Here is a 22552-nt window from a genome sequence, read left to right on the forward strand (position 1 = left end):
GCATAAATCACATATAATATAAATTATAATATATTTGAATTAACCAAATGTTGTTAATTATTATAGCACTTATTAAAACAATAATTTTTTTTTTTATGAAAATAAGGGACGAGACGAGCAGGATGTTCTGCTAATGGTAATTGATACGCCCTACCCATTACAATGCAGTGCAGGATTCTTGAAAAACCCAAAAATTCTGAGCGGCACTACAATTGCGCTCGTCACCTTGAGACATACGATGTTAAACCTCATTTGCTCAGTAATTTCACTAGCTACGGCGCCCCACAGACCGAAACAAAGTAATGTTAACACATTACTGATTCACGGCAGAAATAGACGCCGCATTTAAAAATATGTAACAAATATAAAACTAATCACACTCTTAAAAGATAATACAACGCTTCTTAGGATTCATGGGTGATCCCTCGGGACAGTTCCAGGCTCTTGCAAACTCTTCGTTGTTCTGAAGAGCCCCTCTCGGTCTTAAATGTTGAGGAGCGTGCTCATCTTCCAAATCACTCTTGAGAGATTCTAAGGTCGAGACTCCGCACCAAAGCTAAAATTTTAAAATTATTTACGAGATCATTTTGATCATGTTACCTTCTATAGTATACTAGCTGACCCGGCAGACTTCGTGCCTCAATCGATAAATAAAAGACCTAAACTTTGTATAGAACAATTTAAAACAAAATCCTTTTTTTATTAAAAAAAAATTCTCGTTATGAATGAAATTCTAGTAGTATTTTCGGTTTTTCCTGAAATACTGGCTATTTATAACGTTTCAATTTGATATGATCTAATTCGTTATTCATTTTAAACTATACTAAAAACATTTATTCACTTCCACTTCCACAAATAATTCAAAATCAGCCAAATCAGTCCAGCTGTGCCCGAGTTTAAGCGAGATTAACGAACAGCAATTTATTTTATATGTATAGAAAACAATTTAACTAATCAGTATACCTATATATATATATATTTTATAAAAAGTATAAAATAGTCTTGGAAGTGTCACTGTGCTGTACATAAAAGGCATTTATTTTCTCAAAATTGATTCCTTTAGAATTCTTTTTAATGTCATTTGTAATGTACTAGATACTACTACCGCTTCGGAAACAAATGGCGCTCTGAGAGAGAAGAAGTGGCGCAAGAAACTCTCCCAGCATTCTTTTTTTGCGCTCTTTTCAATAAAAATATGCAATATTGTACAGTCATTTCTATCGCTATAAAATAATCACAATCTAGTCCCAGGCTGTCCGACCATTTAGATAGCTGTGGAGTAATAGGATTTACGACAGCCATTTTTTTATAAATCATTTAAATTTATCATAGATAATGCCTGAATAGTGGCTGGGACTTTATTATAGGAGTGTATATATTTACCCTTAAAGCTATTATGTATCTTATGAAGTATACAATATTGTATACTATTTTATAAAAAGACCGCAAAAAAGAATTCTGGGAGAGCTTCTTCGCCGCTTGATCTCTCTCAGAGCGCCATTTATTTCCAACGCGTGGTAATTTAGAAATGACATCAAAAAAATAGGTATCAATTTTGAGAAAATAAATGCCTTTTCTATTTACGACATCTAGTTAGAGTTATCAATAATCTTAGCACCGCTACACTGATGATGAATTAGCTCAAGAGAGATTATACTCCCAACTTAACTTGAATAGGCTAGTTGAGGCATAGGGCTTAAGATTTACTTTTCCTCAAAAATCCGCTTGGAATTAGCGAAATTCAACTTGTAGATGACCGAATTCAACTTGACAAACAAGAAACTCTTCATCTTTACAACTTTAATACAGATTCACAATCAAACATATTCATAGATGGAAGATCAATTAACTCACATTTCCATAAGATAAGAAGAACAATTGTTCAGACGTAAGATGTTCAAATCCAGGCAGATTATGTTCAGTGCCAACTTTTCTCAAATGTTCTCTAAGTGCTGCAAATGCTTCTCTTACTCCCCCATTATCAGCTATATTCTCTCCTAGTGTTGCTTTACCATCCACCTATAAAACATGATTTACGATTACAACAAAAATTTACGTCCAATCTATACGTGTACCATTAAATATTCTTTAAAAAAAATGTCAACTTTAATCAAATGAGAATTAAAATAAACAGTACTAATCATTTTCTAACTGGGATTTCTAATTCTGTCATAACGGCCGCTGCGCTCTAACTAGACACCGCAGGCATAGTCGCAAAGTGCGGCAACGAATACTACGCCCAAGTGGGCGTCATGCCAGTCTCGAACAATGTGTGTGGTTGACATGCCACATATTCTGTTAAACTTGGCTAATAATTGGAACTAAATTGCCGCGTTGGGTTGTAACTTTGTAAAAATAATGCTACAAGAAATAAGAAAGACACTGGTATCACATATCATCACTAAGTATTCTGTATTTTATTAATTTCAATGTAAAATAACACGAAGCCTATGTTACACAATTTGAAAGATGCCATTGAATGTCAAGATGCCACGCATAAAAACATCTAATAGTTGCCGTAAAAGCTATTGTTCTTGGGTAGTGTGGTATCTAGTTTCATAACAAAAAGGCTTGCAACGTATTTATGTCAGTGACGATAACGTCACATTGCAAATGTTTAAGTGCTTCAGATATATATTAGATAATTCGTTTGCCCGTTTCAATTAGAGATAATGAAAAACATAATGATTATGTTATTCACATGTCTGCTGGATTAAGAACCCAGAGTTCCAACAAGTCTATGATCGCGCATTACACAATTGAAAACTTTAAAATACTATTTAACATTATCTATACTAAAAAAGTTTTCAATTATCTAAATAAAAACCTATTTACTTTTTATTTCAAAATAAAATTTAATCTAAACTTACGTATTCATCAAATTGTGGAATGTAGTAAGATGAATATTGATCCACAAAGCAGTGTGTCAAATTTATGAATGATGCTATCGTATTGTTGGACCACCACGGTAGAAGATTACCATTTTTATCAAATTGACGACCTAAAATATTTATAAAAATCAAACAGAACTTAAGAATACAACAGTAGGACCATTTCATGGTATCGAGGAAAAGAGAGTAGAGGAAGCTAGTACTTAATACAAATAAAGTTGAATTACCTACTAACCAAAATTATCGAAACCATGTGTAATCTCATGACCAAGAACAGCGCCTAACGAACCATAATTCAGAGAACTGTAAATAAGTTATAGGATATATAAAATCAATCTTTATTATATTTAGTAGAAAATTAAGGATCATTAATAAGAATAATATACATACTCGAGACCTAAATCGAAGAACGGATGTTGAAGCATTACCAAAGGCACAGCTGCGTCCAGTAAGTATTTTTAATTACTATTTAATTATGTATTAATACTTGATGCTAATTTCCATTGCAAGGTTAAGAAAACTCGTAAAACATCACTTTAAATCTAATTTTAATACTCACTTATAGTATTTTCTTGATACGTGTGATATGCATTAACTTCAGTAGGGTCAGTTGCCCATGTGTAATTATTCTCCATGCGAAATTTATTCAGGGATTTCCTAATTTTTACTTGTATAATATTTATCATATTTTCTAAATGATATCCTGTATCTATTTCAATTCCTTGATAATATTCTTCAAGCTTGCCATTTTCTAGCAACCAATTCGGAAATCCAACTAAGGTTTTCATCTGTACTATTTTTTTATAAGTTGCTAATTTCGTATCGTCATCCATCCATTTTGATGTACCAACAAGGTGCGCTAATGCATTTTTTAATTCATGTAACATTGTTTCAATCTTGAAATATTAACTTTAATTAATTATTATAATTTTAATTCTCAATAATGAACAATCATCATTAATATAATGATGATCACATCCCATAATTTAATGACAATTAGGGATGAGACGAGCAGGAGATTCAGCTGATGGTAATTGATAAGCTCTGCCCATTACAATGTAGTGTCGCTCAGGATTCTTGAAAATCCAAAAAATTCTGATCGGCACTACAATTGCGTTCGTCTCCTTGAGACAAAAGATGTTAAGTCTCATTTGCCCAGTAATTTCACTAGCTATGGCGCCCTTCAGGCCGAAATTATTGCTAACGATTAAAATAAAGTTAACACAAAACAAAGCATTGTGAATTATTAAAAAATATTATATAAAGCTAATAAACGAAAGAGAAAGAGTGTGATTTGCGAGGAAAGTGAAAAAGAAAGGAGAGCTTTAGTTGTGTAAACCCGGTCTGAGGTGAATGCACCAAATACTATTGAAATTATCCGTACAACTACCGTGGTTGGTTGCTTGGACGGTTACGTTTTAAGCACTTTAATAAATTTACCTTCGGTTTTGTTACATTAAAGAAGTTTTGATCAGCAATAGCATAAGCTACGGCCATTCCAAGCATATCATTAACAGCATTTGCACAATGTAAGCTACGCGATGACGTCAGCCGATGTGCGCTTAATTCCGCTGATGACTTTTGATATAACTCTCGTAATTCTGTTGTTGTATGTACTGCCATCACCTCGACTACCTTTAATAAAATTGCGAATAAAATCAAAATTATTGATGTTATAAATTTTCAAAAGGACCCATATAAGAAAAACGAAGACTTGCTAGCTTCCAATATGATACATACAGAGACAGTATATCTATATAACTACCGACGTTTTCTTTAAGGTGTTTGATAAATTGTTTAGTTGTGAATTATAGTAAAGATGTATTGTATTATAATCATATACATAACAAAATTTTAATAGTGCAATTATTTGTTGTGATTTAATTCTAATATTATAACATTTATTATTTTAATGCAATAGGCATTTGTTTTTTGTGATTTTCTTGAATTTTATTAATATGAGATAATCTTCTATTCATATGAGAGTTGCGTATTGGGTGTCCGCAAGCTGTAGTTATTGGATCTAAGTTTCGTTTTTTATCTATCTCGGGAAACGAATAACCAATTACAACATTAATGTACAACTGTGAAGGTCTTTCGGATTGTATTCCAACGATTCTGGCTTCGGTTGTTATACTATGTGCCATAAATAGTCATTTATTTATAAATACACAATTTCTCTTATTAATAATTGTATCTTTATCATTACTATTTCAGGCATGCTATAAAATTGCTTACCTTAATCCAAATATACAGTTCTGTCACAACAGGTGACACTTTCGACAGATACGCAGCCAACAATGACAAATACTTCAAGTCTGGATCGGAGATTAAGACCTTATCGATATCATAATCAAGCCTTACTTCACTGATGTTAAAGACTCCATCCAAATATCTCTTCCATATTGGCACAGCTGTACCATTATTTGATTCTACGATTGCATCAGTGTATTTTTGAACCAAATCTATTTTATATTCTGGTATGATAAGGTGTTCATTATCATGAATGTCTGTTTCATTGAAAGTTTCTAGCTAAAATAAATTGATAGCAAATTAATTTCATTTGTATTATTCTAATACAAATATGTTATTTAAATAAAGTATATTAATGAAAATACGACTGTGTTAAAATATTAACCTACAAACATTATCAGTGGGAGGCTCCCTTGCACTGGATGCCGGCTAGATTATGGGTACCACAACGGCGCCTATTTCTGCCGTGAAGCAGTAATGTATAAGCATTACTGTGTTTCGGTCTGAAGGGCGCCGTAGCTAGTGTAATTACTGGGCAAATGAGACTTAACATCTTAGTCTCAAGGTGACGAGCGCAATTGTGGTGCCGCTCAGAATTTTTGAGGTTTTCAAGAATCCTGAGCGGCACTGCATTGTAATGGGCAGGGCGTACCAATTACTATCAGCTGAACGTCCTGCTCGTCTCGTCCCTTAAAAAAAAATCATTATAGCGTTATACTTTTGTTTCCATTTTTTTTTTCTTTTTTATATAGTTATGTATACGTCATTTTCAATATTTTGTTAGTTTTTTCGACGTTGCATTTGAAATTTGAATTAAATGCAATAGTAGGTCGTGATGGAGGGCTAGTGCCTTCTACGCTCTGCCTCCGAAAATCCATAGTTCCGAGATAATTCAAAATTTTCAGGATAATTTACCTCCGCACACTCATTTTACACTAGAATAGTGTCAAATTAGGGAAGTCTCCCCAATCAATAGGCTATGTTTCGGGATCTTAACGATACTTACTCTGCCGTACACTAGTGAACCGGAGCCTTTTGGTTCAGTTTGGTTAATGGGTTCGTTTTGATCAACTGTCTAACCTCTCACCCAGCGTTTGAGTGTTAGTAAAACTATTTTTTGGAACATACTCATGAACAGGGGCTAATTTGGCTCTTGCACTCGCCGGCTGCTGCCGCAGCACGTTACGTTCGCAAGAGTATGTGATGTTTTTTTTTTCAAATTACTAATTATTCTATATAATTATAAGCCAAAAAAGGAACGCAAAATGACTTGCATTGCTCGGGATATCAAACGACACCCCGTTTGAAAATTCTAAATAACCCATAATAAAATTGTCCTTAACCCCAAATTTGAGATGCGAATAGCAATTGTGATTTTTATTTCTATATCTCTTTATATGTTTTGATTTGTTCATCAAATATTTAAATGCTGTATACATCTGCTTTAATGGCTGCGCTGTAGTACTATCCTACTTTATAGTATGGCAATACGTACTCTAATTTATAATTGTATAATGACGTGTTGTTGATGTCATACTATTCATGTCACTTCTACACACATTTAAGAAGACCTAAGCAATTTATATTCTTCATCAAAATGAGTTTTTTGTCTATGTTTCTCAATTTTAATTTGCTTATTTTTACCTCATACATGTCAGTTTCCATCGTGTAGAAAGTATCAGCTGCTTGAAGTAAATTCTGGTCAAGTACACTCTCGCTTAGACTGGAATTTCTCATGACTCCAGAATCAAGTACAAACAATTTCAAAATCCGAGCGTAGAACAACTTATATATCTCGGCTTCTTTATCTTCATCACCTTTCTTGGATTTATGTCTTGCGATTTTTATTGGTGAAGCATTATTGTTATGATGAAAATATCTTACCCTGTTTCTTTTATTCTTGTTGTGACTACTGAAATTTTGTGTAGAAGTATTTTTATGGAATCCCAGTTTTATACTTAATTTCAATTAATTATTTTCTTATACTTAATTTCAAAAAAATATTTTCTTAGTTTCGCAAACAAATTTCAATCACTACCATCAATAATATTTGCAACCTAGCTAGCTTAAAATATGTAAAATTATTTGCCAAACAAAACCAACTTTTTGGCTCTTATCACCATATTAGCAACCAACTCGAGTTTTTTTTTAATTTATCACATCTAACGTCAGCTTTTACTTTGAATAACAATTAGAAGATAAATTACATTATCTTAATTTTTTGTATCGTAATATTTTTATTCACAAATCCAAATTAAAGCTGACTTCAAATCATAATCATTATTTTTATAATCACCAGCGATTTGGAAAATCTGATGTTGTGAAGGAATCAGCAAGAAACTGTTGCTACTTTTAAAACATTGAAGAATTAATAACATTCTATAACAATTATAAATATAGAAACACATTTCTATTATTACATTTCATTACTATGTACGAGTAGCAACGCTTACCTCGGAAATGGATTAGTGGTTTCTGGTGATCCCATAACAAGTCTGTAAACGGATGAGTTCTTTGGATCAGTAAATATATCGAAACCGATTAAAACATCCATTCCGAGATGTGTTTTGATCTTTATTACTGCTTCGATCCAATCAAACGAGTAGTCTAAATAGTTGACGTCTGTGATGTTTGTAAATGTTGGATATGGCGGTAGCTGAAGATGTTCTAGAACTTTACTAACCGGTTTTAAGCCACGTTTGTCTAAAGTTTCTGAAAAAATCAAATGGTTTTCAATTATTGTAGAGATTACTTTATTTATTTATTTAAATTGCGTTACATGCGACTTAGTTACTAAGCAAAATTGTAGTACTAAATAATTATCACATGCACCTCGTAATAAGGCATAGCAATGAACGACAGAGGGACATTCAAATATATTTTTCCTCTAGGTATTCATTAATGGAATAGTAATTTTTTTCCAAAAGTAACTTTTTCAAAGAAGTTATGAATTTTTTAATATTGGTTTCGGCTTTTAAGTGTTCTGGTAACTTATTATAAATTTTAACTGACATTGGGTAGGGACCGGAACTGTGTAATGTTAATTTAGAGTTAGTTTGCATAAGATTATTTTTATAGCGACGTGTGTTGTGCCGGGGCACGTCTATGATTTTAGTATATAGATTTGGGTGATTTCTTACAAACTTACATATTTCGAATATATTATATTGAAAATGAGGTTTGCAGCTTTCTCTTTGTTTAATATTTGCAAGCACACGAATACAATTTTTCTGTAAAATAAAGAGTTCGTGTGCATCTACACTGTTGCCCCACAGTATGACGCCGTTGTTTAGCCACGCTTGTGCGTAGAAGTGGTAGGCTGTCACTGTCGTTTTTAAATTTGGAGATTTCTTTAGTTCTCTTAAAGCGTATATAAATTGTGATAATTTTAATTTGGTTTTTTTTGTATATGTGATTTAAAATTCACATTAGAATCTATATTTATACCCAGCAGAGAGAAATTTTGAACACATTCTAATTTTGTTTTATTATATGTATAATTTATGTCTAGTTCATTTTTTTTGCCTCGGTCTAAATTGCATTAATTTTGTTTTACTGAAATTGATCTCTAAATTATGATCGCTTAAACGATTATAACTTAGCGAAAACAATTATAAATAAGGCAAAGGAGTGGCTCCTTTCATTAAGTTTGTTACTATTTATACAAGGGAACACAACGGAAAAATCGTCTGCAAACATAACACAATGTACATCAATAACTTTCGGAAGGTCATTGATGTAAATAAGAAAGAGGTCACATCCGAGTACGGACCCCTGAGGAATTGAGTCCCGCACCTGCTGGGCCCTCGACCTGACGCGCGATATAGTTTTGGAGCTTTCATCTAGATGATCTATTTCGACGTACTGTGAACGATTGCTGAGAAAGGAAGTAAACCACTTATGAGCTATACCGCGGATACCAATGTCATATAGTTTATTCACAAGAATTTCGTATTTAATTGTCTCGTATGCTTTCTTCACGCCAAATAAAATCCCGATTGCGTATTTTTGATTATTTGATAAATAAAATAAATAAAATAAAATCACATTTATTGTTTTCATAGAAAAAAAAGTACAGAATAACTTACATGCTACAGATTACAAATTAAAATGAAAACAAAAGGTAGCGGCTCAGCTTCTGCTGCTCGGCGTACATTACTCCAAGCAGCGCTGGTTTTCAGCCGCCCCCTTCCCTGAGGTGTTATTAGGGAACTATTAGAGTCCACGTCCAGATATAAATCATCAAGAAAATTTACAATAAACTTTCAAATGTTGTAATTATACATATACTTAGTTTCATATAATTATGTTTTAAAATCTATCATACTATTTATTCTTACTATACCTAACATATTTATATTACATATTCAGAATATATCACACTATAGTCATAAGTATCTATCGCTACTCTTTGCTATAGTCTTGTTTGTTTGTGTGTGTATGTGTGTGTGTGTGTGGTGTGTATAATATGGAGATTCAAAAAAAGTGTATTAGTTTTAAATCTTTTAAGCAAGAGTGTTTTAGATTTTCACCAGCAAGTTGTCGTTTTAGTAAGGCAGTTTTAAACTTGAGTTTAAATGTATATGCACTCATTTTCCCTCGGAGGGGGGGAGGCAGATCATTCCATATACTTGCTGATAGAAATCTTAAGCAACCTCTAAAGTGTGAAGTTCTGTGTCTAGGTACTTTAAGTAAATATTTTGTAGAACTGCGTGTATCTTTCATCCAATTCAGTTTTTCGAACAGATATTCTGGCTTTTTACTATAAATTATTTTTTTAATTGAGCATGCGTATTGTAGTTCTCTTCTAGCTTTCATATTAAGTATATTTTTCTTATTTAAATAAGGGGCTATGAATTCACGTCTGGGAATATTATAAGAAAAACGTATACAAGCAGTTGGCATCCGTTGTATAGCTGATTCCATATTTTGGTTTAGTCTTGGACCATAAGTACTGCTGCAGTAATTAAAGTGGGATAACAAGATAGCTTCAGTTAACCGATGACGAAGTTCCTCATTGATATAAGGCCTTATTTTGTATAAAGTTTTTAACTTAAAGAAAGCTGTCTTTATTTTATTATTTATATGTTGCACATACTTTTGCTCACCGTCCAAGATAAGTCCAAGATTGCGCGCATTCTCGACTATTGCTATATCAGTGTTGTTTATTTTAATTTTGCTCTGACAGTTCAGCACACTTTCTTTTTTATGTTTATTTCCGATGATGATCATTTGTGTTTTAGAGGGATTTATCTTGAGACAGTTGTTTTTTGACCAGGTATAAATGTTATTGAGATCACTATTTATTTTAATAATTGCTTCGTTTACGTCCTTAGCAAGGAATGAGTAGTATAATTGTGTATCATCTGCATAGAGATGGTGTTTGCAGTGATGAATCTGTGAAGGTAAGTCAGAGGTAAATATCGAGAATAGGGTTGGGCTCAATAAGGAGCCTTGGGGAACACCTCTCTGTACTGGCATAGCAGTCGAGTACCTCTTCTGTCCGTCCATTCCCTCAGTAACTACCCTTTGCTCTCTATTCAATAGAAAGGATCGAAACCATTGACAGGTGTTAAAAGAGAAACCATTGTGTTCGAGTTTTTTCAAAAGTAGTTCCGGGAGTACGCAGTCAAATGCTTTGGAGTAATCTAACAGTATCATTATACTAGTATATCCCATGTCTGTGGCCTCAGTTAGGTCATCGGTTATATGTAACAAAGCCGACTCAGTGCCATGACCTTTACGAAACCCAGACTGATATTTTGGAATTAAATTATGGCTTTCTAAATGTACTGTCATTTGGTTGAGAACCACTTTCTCTAAAACTTTTGAAATTACTGGTAGAATAGAAATTGGTCTCAAATCGTTTAAATCTGTAACAGTATTTTTTTTGGTTATAGGCGTTATAAGTGCACTTTTCCAAGTAGTAGGGAAGGTATGGGTGGATAAAGATTTGTTGACTATTTGGGTTATTGTGGAGAGTGTTGCATCTAAGGTTAGGATAATCATTACAATGTTCAGTGCATCATTTCCCATGGCGTTCGTTTTAATATTATTAATAATTGTATGTACCTCTTCTTCTGATGCTAATTTTAGTTCAAATTGCTAGCAATGATCTATGCTAGTATTGGATTGTATGTCTTTAATAATATCATGACTATCGTTTGGGGGCAAACCAAGAAAGTGTGCGTTGATTTTATCAGGGTCGTTTAGGTAATCTGGTATACTTATCTCGGGATTACTATTAATGAGTGTAGTATTTTTCAGGTTTCTCCAAAGTAGGTCGGGGTTTTATATATATAAAGATTATTCAAGTATAGTTATTTTAGATATTTATTCATACAGTCAAGACAATTCATACATAATATCACCTAACGCCAGGTGAAGGCTCTTTCTTCTGTACCTATCTTAAGGTTTGAACGCTCACCTGTGTCAATACATGCAGAGTACATATCTTTCGCCTGCTGAACTGGTTTTGGACAATGAGTAGTGTTCTTCTTCAGAAAGTCGCGTACCACTGTGTATAGTTTGGTCTGCTTGTCTCTGAACCAATCGTATGATTGGTACGAATCAGGTCTGGGATGTTCTTCGGCCCAATTTCCACAAACGTACTAGATAAGCAACATATATATTTAATTATGTATTCTGACATTTATTATATACAAGTGAGGCATTTTTTGTTTAGAAAAAGTGGACACAGCTTGCGAGCTTGCGAGTAAAGTGTCCAAGAATTAATGAGTTTGAAGGAATTTAAGAACCAGGATGTACGACGAGTGAAACTGTCTCTTAAGAAGGAATACATAATGTATTCATTAATTTTTAATATTTTGAGCGCAACTAAAACAAAACAAAATTTAGATATGAAATATGTCCTCTTGGTCCAATTACCGATCAGCTAGCATACGATCAGGCTAGTATGCCTGATCATTTCGCAGCTTAGTAAAGAGAAATAAAATTATCTTTCAACTGAGTAAGTAATAATAGTACATTAAAATGTACAATTAATAGTTTATTTCAAACTTGGACTCAGTTGTTGCTGAATGAAATTGAAAAAAAGTAAGGAGAGGAAAAGAATGATAAATACAATAAATCAAAGTGTACTTTACATGCTAGGTAACAGTAAAACAGTACAAATAATTATTACTTTTTTTATGGAAAAGGAGGACAAACGAGCGTACGGGTCACCTGGTGTTATGTGATCACCGCCACCCACATTCTCTTGCAACACCAGAGGAATCACAGGAGCGTTGCCGGCCTTTAAGGAAGTTGTACGCGAGTTTTTTGAAGGTACCCATGTCGTATCGTCCCGGAAACACCACACAAGGAAGTTCATTTCACAGCTTTGTAGTACGTGGAAGGTAGCCAAGTGATCCAGCCGTTCACAGAGCACTGGGTCCACGACAATTCGAGCAGCTCTGCGTTGCACGCGGTCAAATGGATTGAGCTGATACTGGGGTACGCCAGACCAGAGATGACAGCAATTCTCCATGTGTGGCTGGACCTGCGCTTTGTAGTGCGCTAGAATGTGGGCTTCTTCGAAGCCAGTTTGGCTTTGCCCTCCAGATGGCCACAGCTCGATAGGTTTGGAACTCTGATTATAGTCCTCATTAGAACAATAATACCTGATAGAAGTCATCACAAGGATCAACAGAACTGTCAAGAGAGAGCGCCAGGTTAGCTGCAGAGCGAAGACATTCCTTACTCTCGCAAATGCGCACAGACTTGTAACGTTTTTGCTTTATATCTGAAAGAAGTGGATCGTTAAAAATATAATCTAAAATACTATAGTATGCCTTCTTAAGCTGGTAAGATAAAGAAGCTTTAATATATTTCCAGAATTTATGCTCAGTGAGTCTTTAGTATACATAGTAGCATAGTATGCATATAGACCTTAGTATACTGTGTGGTATTTTAGTGGTGTTCAAAATTATGTTGAATTATGGATCCTTGTGTTGAAAATACCTTAAATATAATTAAATACTTACACAGTACCGACATAGCTATAAACAAACAAACCAAGAGTAGAAGGACTATCAGCAATATGATAAAAATCATTTTGTTCTTGTGTTTCCTCCTGAATCTGAAATCAGATGTTTAATTGTAATCAATTATTAATATAGATTCTTGTTTTTTAATTATTTATTTTCAGTAGGAGGCTCCTTTGCACCGGATAGCGGCTAGATTATAGGTACCACAACGGCGCCTATTTCTGCCGTGTAAGCATTACTGTGTTTCGGCCTGAAGGACGCCGCGGTCGTAGCTAGTGAAATTACTGGGCAAATGAGAATTGACATATTATGTCTCAAGGTGACGAGCGCAGTTATAGTGTCGCTAAGAATTTTTGTGTTTTTCAATATTCGTGAGCAGCACTCCAGTGTAATGGGCAGTGTAATTACTATCAGCTGAACGTCCTGCTCGTCTCGTCCCATTATTTTCTTTACAAAAAAATCTACTTATAATTCAGCGTTGATACATAAAACACCTCGGGAGATTTACAAAAAAGCTTAAATGTTGTTATATCATCTTCATAACTTCTTGTAGATGGTGATTAATTGTCTCGACTAAGTATATTATTTAAATATTTCATATCTTTGGGAGGCTTCTAAGGGCAGGATTCTGGTTTTGTGGGTACCACAGCTTCTGTGTCAATGACATTTTAAACACATATAAGGACATATCATTCTCAGTCTCATAGCGGAACTCCTACTAAGGAGAGTGTCGAGCGTCAACTGTTAATGTCCCAATCAAACTTGAAGTGAATTAATGTTATACATTGCTGCTTATTGATCAAGAATATTTTAAATTACAGGAGTAAATGTGGCAATGTATAGAAATATCAGTCGAATATTGTTATGGTGTAACTTGTGGCATGTACCATATTTCAGCTTTGTTTTTATACAACGTTATTTTTTTATATCTATAGAAGGTCATTGGGCAGTGTGCATGAACTATGTCAGCCCTATAAATATACTTAGTAAACAGTTATTCCTGAGAATAAAACCAGAATATGCAAAATGTTGCCTATATCGTTGAAAACACTGCCAATACAATGATAATTCTGAAGTTCGCCAGTCGGAGACTCTTTTGCACAGGAAGCCGGCTAGATTATGGGTACCACAACGGCGCCTATTTCTGCCGCGAAGATGTGTAAACATTACTGTGTTTTGGTCTGAATCGCGCTGTAGCTAGTGGAAAAACTGGGCAAATGAGACTTAACATCTTATATCTCAAGGTGACGAGCGCAATTGTAGTACCGCTCAGAACTTTTGGATTTTTTCCAGAATCAGGTAATGGGCAGGGCGTATCAATTATCATCAGCTAAACGTCCTGCAGGAGTCATTTACAGAGTCCTGGATCGCTGAAAACTCGAGCAACTCTGCATTGCACACAATCAAATGGTTTGAGCTGATAGAGGTGTTCACTAGACCAGAGATGTAAGCAATACTCCATGTCTGCATCTGCGCCTTGCAGAGCGTTTGATCGTGGAGCTGCTAAAAGTATTGCATTCGAAACCAATTTTGCTTTCTACATCACCGCGAATTTGGCAATTAAGGCAGTGAGGGGAGTTTTGTCCAAGACTGGTGATACGACAAATAGGTTTTTGTAGTTAACTTGCAAACTCGATATTGGTTATTTTGGTCTCTTGTCATTTAACAACTGGGCAACAGCTGGTATTCATAGGAGCAGACAACGGTTATATGAACTATATAGTGAGAGATCATTATGTAATCATGATGCATCTTTCCTTGTATATGTGAAAAATTATTCAAAATTATTTAAGAAAGTATGTACTATTGCTAAGTCAATGAATATTAGAGAAATAATTAAAAATGCTTCAAATAAAATAAAAATGACCTGGAAAATTATTAACTGGGAATCTGGAAGAGCGAAAGACTGCAAGTTTGAATATAATCTAATAATAAACAATACAAAAATCCACTCTGAGCAGTAAGTAGCTTCTGCTTTTGAGAATTTTTTTCTGACATTCCAGTTTCCATCTCAAGCACCCTTGTCTCCTCCACCAGTGTTGCCGAGTCACTTCTTTTGGAAAATGTTAAGGAATGTAAACAAAATTTCAAATTCAGTGTTGTTAGCCCAGCAGAAATAATTAAAACTTTCAGATCCTTTTTTTTTTTTATTTTATTAGAAATGAAAAAAACTGCTGATATATGGGGCATATCTGTAAAAATAATAAGTTCTGTTATTGACGTCATACCACCATATCTAGCACTAGTTTTTAATAGCTGTATTGAACATGGCGTGTTTCCTGACCTTCTGAAGTATAGTAAAATTACACCAATATTTAAATCGGGACTCACTTCTGACCCGAATAACTATCGCGCTGTTTCGGTGTTGCCGACCCTTGGTAAAATTTTTGAAAAAAATATTTTAAGCCAAATGCTTACTCACTTTAACACTTATAAGTTACTTCATATAAAACAATTTGGCTTTACTAGGGGACGCTCGACTACGGATGCTGGTGTTGAACTCATCAGGAATATTTTTGAGGCCTGGGAGGAATCACAGAATGCACTTGGTATCTTCTGTGATTTAACTAAGGCTTTTGATTGTGTTCAACATTCAACGCTGGTCAGGAAGCTATGCCACTATGGTATAAGAGGATCTGCACTCGATCTTCTGATCTCATATTTAAATAATAGGATTCAGAGGGTCGAGGTGAATGGCAGGAGATCTCCTGGGACTCCTCTCAGTATGGGGGTACCACAAGGGTCTATTCTTGGACCCTTCCTCTTCCTAATTTATATAAATGATCTACCTAACCTTGTAGAAAAAAAACACAAGGTGGTATTGTTTGCGGATGACACTTATATTCAAAGTGAAACGAAGCCAAGTTTTATATGACGAAGTAAACAATGATCTATCTGACATCGTGTACTGGTTTAGCGCCAATAACTTATTGTTAAATAATCATAAAACCAAATATATTAAATTCACCGCGCCAAATGTCAATAATGTAGATGCGAATATTTTATTAAATGGAGAGGTGGTGAAACCAGTGGAATCTGCTATATTTATTGGCATTACTCTTGATTCCAAATTGCACTGGGGCCCCCATATTGAAGGATTGGCAAATAGGCTTAGTTCTGCAGCATATGCGGTTAAGAAAATCAGACGGTTAACTGACATAGATACGGCGAGATTAGTATACTTTAGTTATTTTCATAGTATTATGTCCTATGGTATATTGTTATGGGGCAGTGCGGCCGATATTAATACTATCTTTTTGCTGCAGAAGAGGGCTATTCGCGCGATTTATAACCTAGGTCCTCAAGAATCATTAAGAGAAAAATTTAAAGAAATAAACATTTTGACTGTTGCTTCTTAATACATTTTTGATAATGTTTTGTATGTTCATAAGCACATTGAGGAATTTTCTAGAAACTGTGACATTCATAATGTTAACACGAGGAACAAACATAAACTTGTTATGCCTACTACTCGGTTGGGTCGAGTTAGCAAGTCATTTGTTGGGCGATGTATATGCTTCTACACTATGATCCCAGAAAATGTACAAAACAAATGTGTTACGAAATTTAAAAGAATTGTTAAAAAACGTTTGTGTGGGAAAGGTTATTATAGCATAAACGATTTTCTTAATGACACCACGGACTGGGATTAAAGCGAACACCCTCAGGCTCTTTAATTATAAATGTTTATTGTACGATATTACATTGTAATCCATATTTTATATATAAAAAAAAAGAGGCAGTCTCTTTTGAATGGGTGGTAGATTTTGACGTTCAATAAGTGATTATAAATCCTATTTTGAATAAAAATATTTGAATTTGAATTTGAATTTGGGGGTTAAATTCAACAAGGTTAATATTTCACGATTCCGCGACCTTCTTTAAACCTTTAATAACATAAGTTTTTAGACACATACCTCGCAGTTCTTGATCCAACCGATATTAAGTAACCTGATTCATGCAGGTCGTTGCCATTCTTCAGAGGTGGTGTTGAAGGTTTTGCGCTGGCTGCACCTAAGAATCAGATAGTCAATTTTTTTGGGGTTCCATAGCTGTCAAGAGCGTAGTCGGTCTGCGATGGAAATCAAGAATTAAGTTTTTGAAGACACTATATGGGCTATATTTCATCGAGACTGTGCCGTGACTGGTTGCGCCATCGTGATGCCAAGCTACCAAACTAGGCACAATACAGACACCAGAATCATGTCGCTCGTCACACCACCAATTTGGTTCAAGACTTTGAACCAGAAAATAATAACACTTTTTCTTAAAAATCGATAATAATATTATGAAATTTATTAGGAATTTTCTTTCCAACGTCAAAATGCAATCCACGAACTCAAAACCAAGACTAAAGCAATTGTTTATTTTTTGTTTCTAATATCAATCAGGTCTTCTTTTGCTTTGTCAAATTATTGGCACAGAATTTAGATTTACCATTTTATATGTTTATTTTCGTAAAATTATATTTATTACAAATATAATTTTACAAAAATAAACGAATATGACCGCGACTGGTTGCGCCATCGTGATGCTAAGCTAGCAAACTAGACACAATACAGACACCAGAGTCATGACGCGTCCGAGCTCGTCACACCACCAAATTGGTTGCGCAACCAAACAGACACCAGGTGAGTAACTTCCTATAGAGCTGTATATATATTGTTGGTAGCGGCGAATGGTTGCGCCACCATGGTGTCCCGGTGAAATGGGCTACATTTCATAAAACATATTTCATAAATTACGTCTATATAGACTTTAACAGTTGTGAACACGTCGAAAAAATAGCGGTGAACAGTTAACCACTATTTTCAGCAACACACGCACATTAAAACAAAATGACTAACGTATCGCGAGTGTAAGACGTTATCATGCACACTAAAGTAATAAACCTGGCCACTTTTTTAATGATAAATAAAATTCATCTTTATTTATTTCACGTTAGTTACAAAGCATCATATTATACAGACATAAGTAACTGGTTTCTATATTTGTGGACATGTTTCAAATGATTCTAAAAGGAGTTCAACAAAATAGATGCAGTATTTGACCCAGTACTTGTTTTTATCAAACAACATCGTGTAAGTCGTGGCATTTAATTTTTTTTATTGCACCCCTTTACATAGATTGCAATTAAAATAATTTGTGAAATGATGAAGCTGAATAGACAATTTTGAACAGTGACAATGAGTGTCTTGCTACTTCTTCTCTTTAAAGCTAAACTGTTACAACTTTTAATATTGGTAAGTGTAATTTTTGACCTAAATGAATAAATAAAGATTGATTTGATATATGGAATCTACTAGTTTTCAATATGAAGCCATTTATTATTGGGAGAGTTAGTTCAACAAAATAGATGCAGTATTTGACCCAGTACTTGTTTTTATCAAACCGTCGAACCTGTTTAGGTAATTTCGTAAGGTTTCTAATACTTGCTCGTAGCTTTGTACACAGTGACTCATGGTTTGATTATTGATTGGATTATATTAGGGCTTAGGGTTAATGTCCTGGTCTTAGATTAGGTAAGGTCTCCGCTGCGCTACAACTAGATACCGCACTACCTAAGAACAATAGCTTATTTATTACGGCAATTATTAGCGTGGCATCTTGACTTCGAATTGTGTAACATACACTTCGTGTTATTTGACATTGAAATTAATAAAATACAAAATACTTACTGATGATATGTGATCCTAGTGTCTTTTTTATTTCTTGTCGTATTTTTTTATAATGTTTTACTACGCAACGTGGCATTTTTTTCGTTTTAGTTTAAATTTTTAGCAAACTTTAACAGAACATGTGGCACATCAACGTGACACATTGTTCGAGGCTGGCTTGAGTTTGCCCACTTCGGCGTAGTAATAATTGTCGCACTTTGCGACTACGCCTGCGGTTGGAGCGCCGCGGAGACCAATCCTTAACCTTAGGTCCTGGTATATATATAGCGAGTGACATATAACATCTTGCCACACTGGCGTATTATATAATATATTGGTGGAAAAATTTCTTCGCATCTTAAATGCAGTGTACCATTCCTTATTTTGTTAGATGAGTTTTTGCCATCTTACAATTAAAAGTATAGTATATTAATTTATTTTATGTTATGCTGAAATATAGTAGTGGTGCTACAAATATGGAATAGGCATTTTTTCATATTATGCTATTAAATTAAAAGTTATTATTATTTATTATATTATATTATTAGTTCTCATTAGCCCTTAGCAGTAGATACAATAAGAAAAAATATATTTTTTGACATTCATAAGTGTCATTTCCGTGAACTACATGAATAAAGTGATTTTGATTTGATTTATTATAAACGAGAATGTAAGTTTGTTTGTGCCTAAACCACCGAACCGATTTCGATAAAATTTAGTACAAAGACAGCTAGAGCCTGAAAAAAACTAAAAACTTTGTATTTAGGCACAAGTGGTCCCATAAATTATTTCTTATCAAGATAAGAAATAATTTATAAACATGGGACCTATATGGGGATGAAATAGGAGATTAAAGTTCACAGGGAAATATTATTAAAGAGACTGTCCACAATGACAAGAGATATGCGCTGTAACATAGAAGAGCGGTTTGTATGTGTATTATTTGAAAAGTAAATTTATTTATTGTCAGTGTGTGAGGGATGCATCTACTGCTAACAATTACTCTTGTGGCTAATTAAATAATTAACATCGTGTAAGTCGTGGCATTTGATTTTTTTTATTGCACCCCTTTACATAGATTGCAATTAAAATAATTTGTGAAATGATGAAGCTGAATAGACAATTTTGAACAGTGACAATGAGTGTCTTGCTACTTCTTCTCTTTAAAGCTAAACTGTTACAACTTTTAATATTGGTAAGTGTAATTTTTGACCTAAATGAATAAATAAAGATTGATTTGATATATGGAATCTACTAGTTTTCAATATGAAGCCATTTATTATTGGGAGAGTTAGCGATGGTAAAATTAACCAGTCAGCCCAAGCAGAACCTGGTCACGAGTATATTGGAGCAGCCATCGCTAAGAAGTGACTGCAAGCAACTATTATAGATAGAAGTAAGGAGCAATCCAGATACCAAAGGTAACTAAACTATTTTAATCTTCTTCTCAGGTCTAAAACATATAGTTTCGAATGGGTGGTATCTTATTATGTTTTAATAAGTGTATTAAAATCCTAATTTGGATGAGAATATTTTTTTAAGTAATATATATGCAATTTGAGGCTATATTAGTAGTATTTATGCTTCGGCACGACTTCTTATCCACGCTATCCATTATATTATGACTGTTCATTATCAGTGCATTTCTGAAATTTAAATATATATTTACAAAAATCGTCACCTTTTTGCTCTTAATAGTGATTTTTCATTTTTTATTATAACACTAGAAATAAGGGATTGCTTGTAACTCATTCTAGTAGGCTTCATAAGATACATAATAGCTAAGGGTAAATGTATTATTATACACTTTTTTAATAAAGTCTCAGCCACTGTTCAGGAATTATCTATAAACAAATTTAAATGTTTTATTAAAAAATGGCTCTGTCGTATATCCTACTACTCCAGCTGAATATTTAAGTGATCGAACAGCCTGGGACTAGATTATGATTATTTTATAGCAATAGTAATGACACTACAATGTTGCATATTCATCAAAAAGAGCGCAAAAAAGTATGACAGGAGAGTTTCTTGCGCCGCTTCTTCACTCTCAGAGCGCCATTTGTTTCCGAAGCGGTAGTAGTATCTAGTATATTAGAAATGACATCAAAAATAAATCTTAAGGAATCAATTTTGAGAAAATTAATGCCTTTTATGCCCTTTTACCACAAAGCATCTATGATAGAGAATCACATTTGCCTGGAATACTTTACCTTCAACTGAATGACTTAACGGCCTATTCAGTTCAAGGCCTAAACTGCGCCAAAATATATCAAATAGACTTACGAGTCACAGAGGGTCCCATTCCATCATCATTGTCAACTCGCCACGCGTTCATTTTTACATTAATTCCAAACAGAAAACACACTCACAGCTCTGTGCGGTAAATTCATCTTTGAGCCATGTGTAAGTAAGGATTGTAATCGCGTGCAGGAGATACAACAATGTTTTCAGTATCAAGGTATTTCAGTAACTGAAAGCCTATTGCGGTTAGCTTGCTGTACTTTTTATGGGGTGACATCGGTTTATTGAACTTTTGGGATAAACATAGGTATAATAAAATTAGTTTATTGTAAGACGTCAAGGCAAATCTTGCGTTAATTGGATTTCATGTTTCATTGTCCGTTAAAAAGTACACGAGTTCCTAACGGTTGGTGACATTGCTAATAGAAATATCGATAAAGCCAAAAATTTGTTGATAATACATTTACCAAGCTAAGTAAAGTAAGCAAATCATTTCTTGCAGATGGTGTTCACTTTTGTACCAGTATACCCGAAAATAAACTTGTCTGCCGGAAAATTAAAATAAGAAATCTATTAAAGATATGTTACGTATAAGGCGGTCTTTAATTCTTATTACAATAATTTGTAACATTTGTATATGGATATGGTTTAGTTTTGCAAATTATTCACTCTACACATAATCGGTTCGGGATGACTAGATGGTTAAATCTCATGGAATCAACCGAGTGCAAAGCTAATGAATCTTCAGGTGTACATGAAAAAACTTTTGCAATTGGGTGCTACTTAAGAAGTACCGATTTGATGACATTTAATTTTTTATCAGTTTCAATCAGATGTCGTTTGGTAATTCTTCAGTAACAGAAGTCGCCGGGTGACCTTTACAAAAATCGTCACAAAGACGATCACATCCACGTCTGAATTTAATAAAACAAGAAAGCACAAAGCTACGAGATGGAGCTTCATCACCAAATACCAATTAAAGTTTGCAACTTTCTTTTTCATCTAAACCACAACGAAAATCATTACTGGCTTGAGAATACTTAACATCTTAAGTCTCAAAGTACGATGTCACTCCGAACTTTGAAGTAGTTTTAACGTCTTTTTGAAGGTAATGCAAACACAAATTAAGTCTTGAGTTGTCTTCATCATCAGAAGTTCCGTTCCGTCAGAAAAATAAAAGATTTGTCAACATTTGACAAAAACTTTTATTTTTCTGATATAATTTCCAAACGCATGGTGTCACTATTTACGATAAGCGTAGAGTTAGGTCAGAGTACAGTGGGGCCCGATGTTAGCTGAAACACGCGATGTTTAGTGATGTGCGGTTGTATCGATACTTTTATTATAGCTTTTATTCATGGAACTAAGTCGTTATCGTGAACAGCATAGTATGAGAATCATTTGTTATTCTAATATTTATGTTACTGTAAATACAGCAAAATTGGAACATATTCACCATACTACTGGTGAGACCTTGTATTAGTAAGTATTGGTTACTTTTTTATTTTTCAAATTCGTAACT

The 22552-nt window shown here is 34.0% G+C and overlaps 1 protein-coding gene across 1 annotated transcript; it reads right to left on the reverse strand.

Annotated features, from left to right (window-relative positions):
• Window positions 1–1879: 1879 nt before the first annotated feature.
• On the reverse strand, window positions 1880–21202 carry LOC126974401 (endothelin-converting enzyme homolog). The gene is made up of 13 exons (XM_050821880.1): window positions 21073–21202; window positions 17050–17146; window positions 13130–13224; window positions 12767–12888; window positions 11572–11755; window positions 7598–7856; window positions 6789–7056; window positions 5130–5423; window positions 4332–4526; window positions 3451–3787; window positions 3282–3330; window positions 3127–3194; window positions 1880–2019 (listed from the first exon to the last, which is right to left on the reverse strand). The coding sequence occupies exons 1-13, from the start codon at window positions 21122–21124 to the stop codon at window positions 2009–2011; spliced, it is 2031 nt and encodes a 676-aa protein (XP_050677837.1). The 5' UTR covers window positions 21125–21202; the 3' UTR covers window positions 1880–2008.
• Window positions 21203–22552: the final 1350 nt, after the last annotated feature.

Source organism: Leptidea sinapis, chromosome 32 (genome assembly GCF_905404315.1).
Source record: "Leptidea sinapis chromosome 32, ilLepSina1.1, whole genome shotgun sequence".
NCBI lineage: Eukaryota > Metazoa > Arthropoda > Insecta > Lepidoptera > Pieridae > Leptidea > Leptidea sinapis.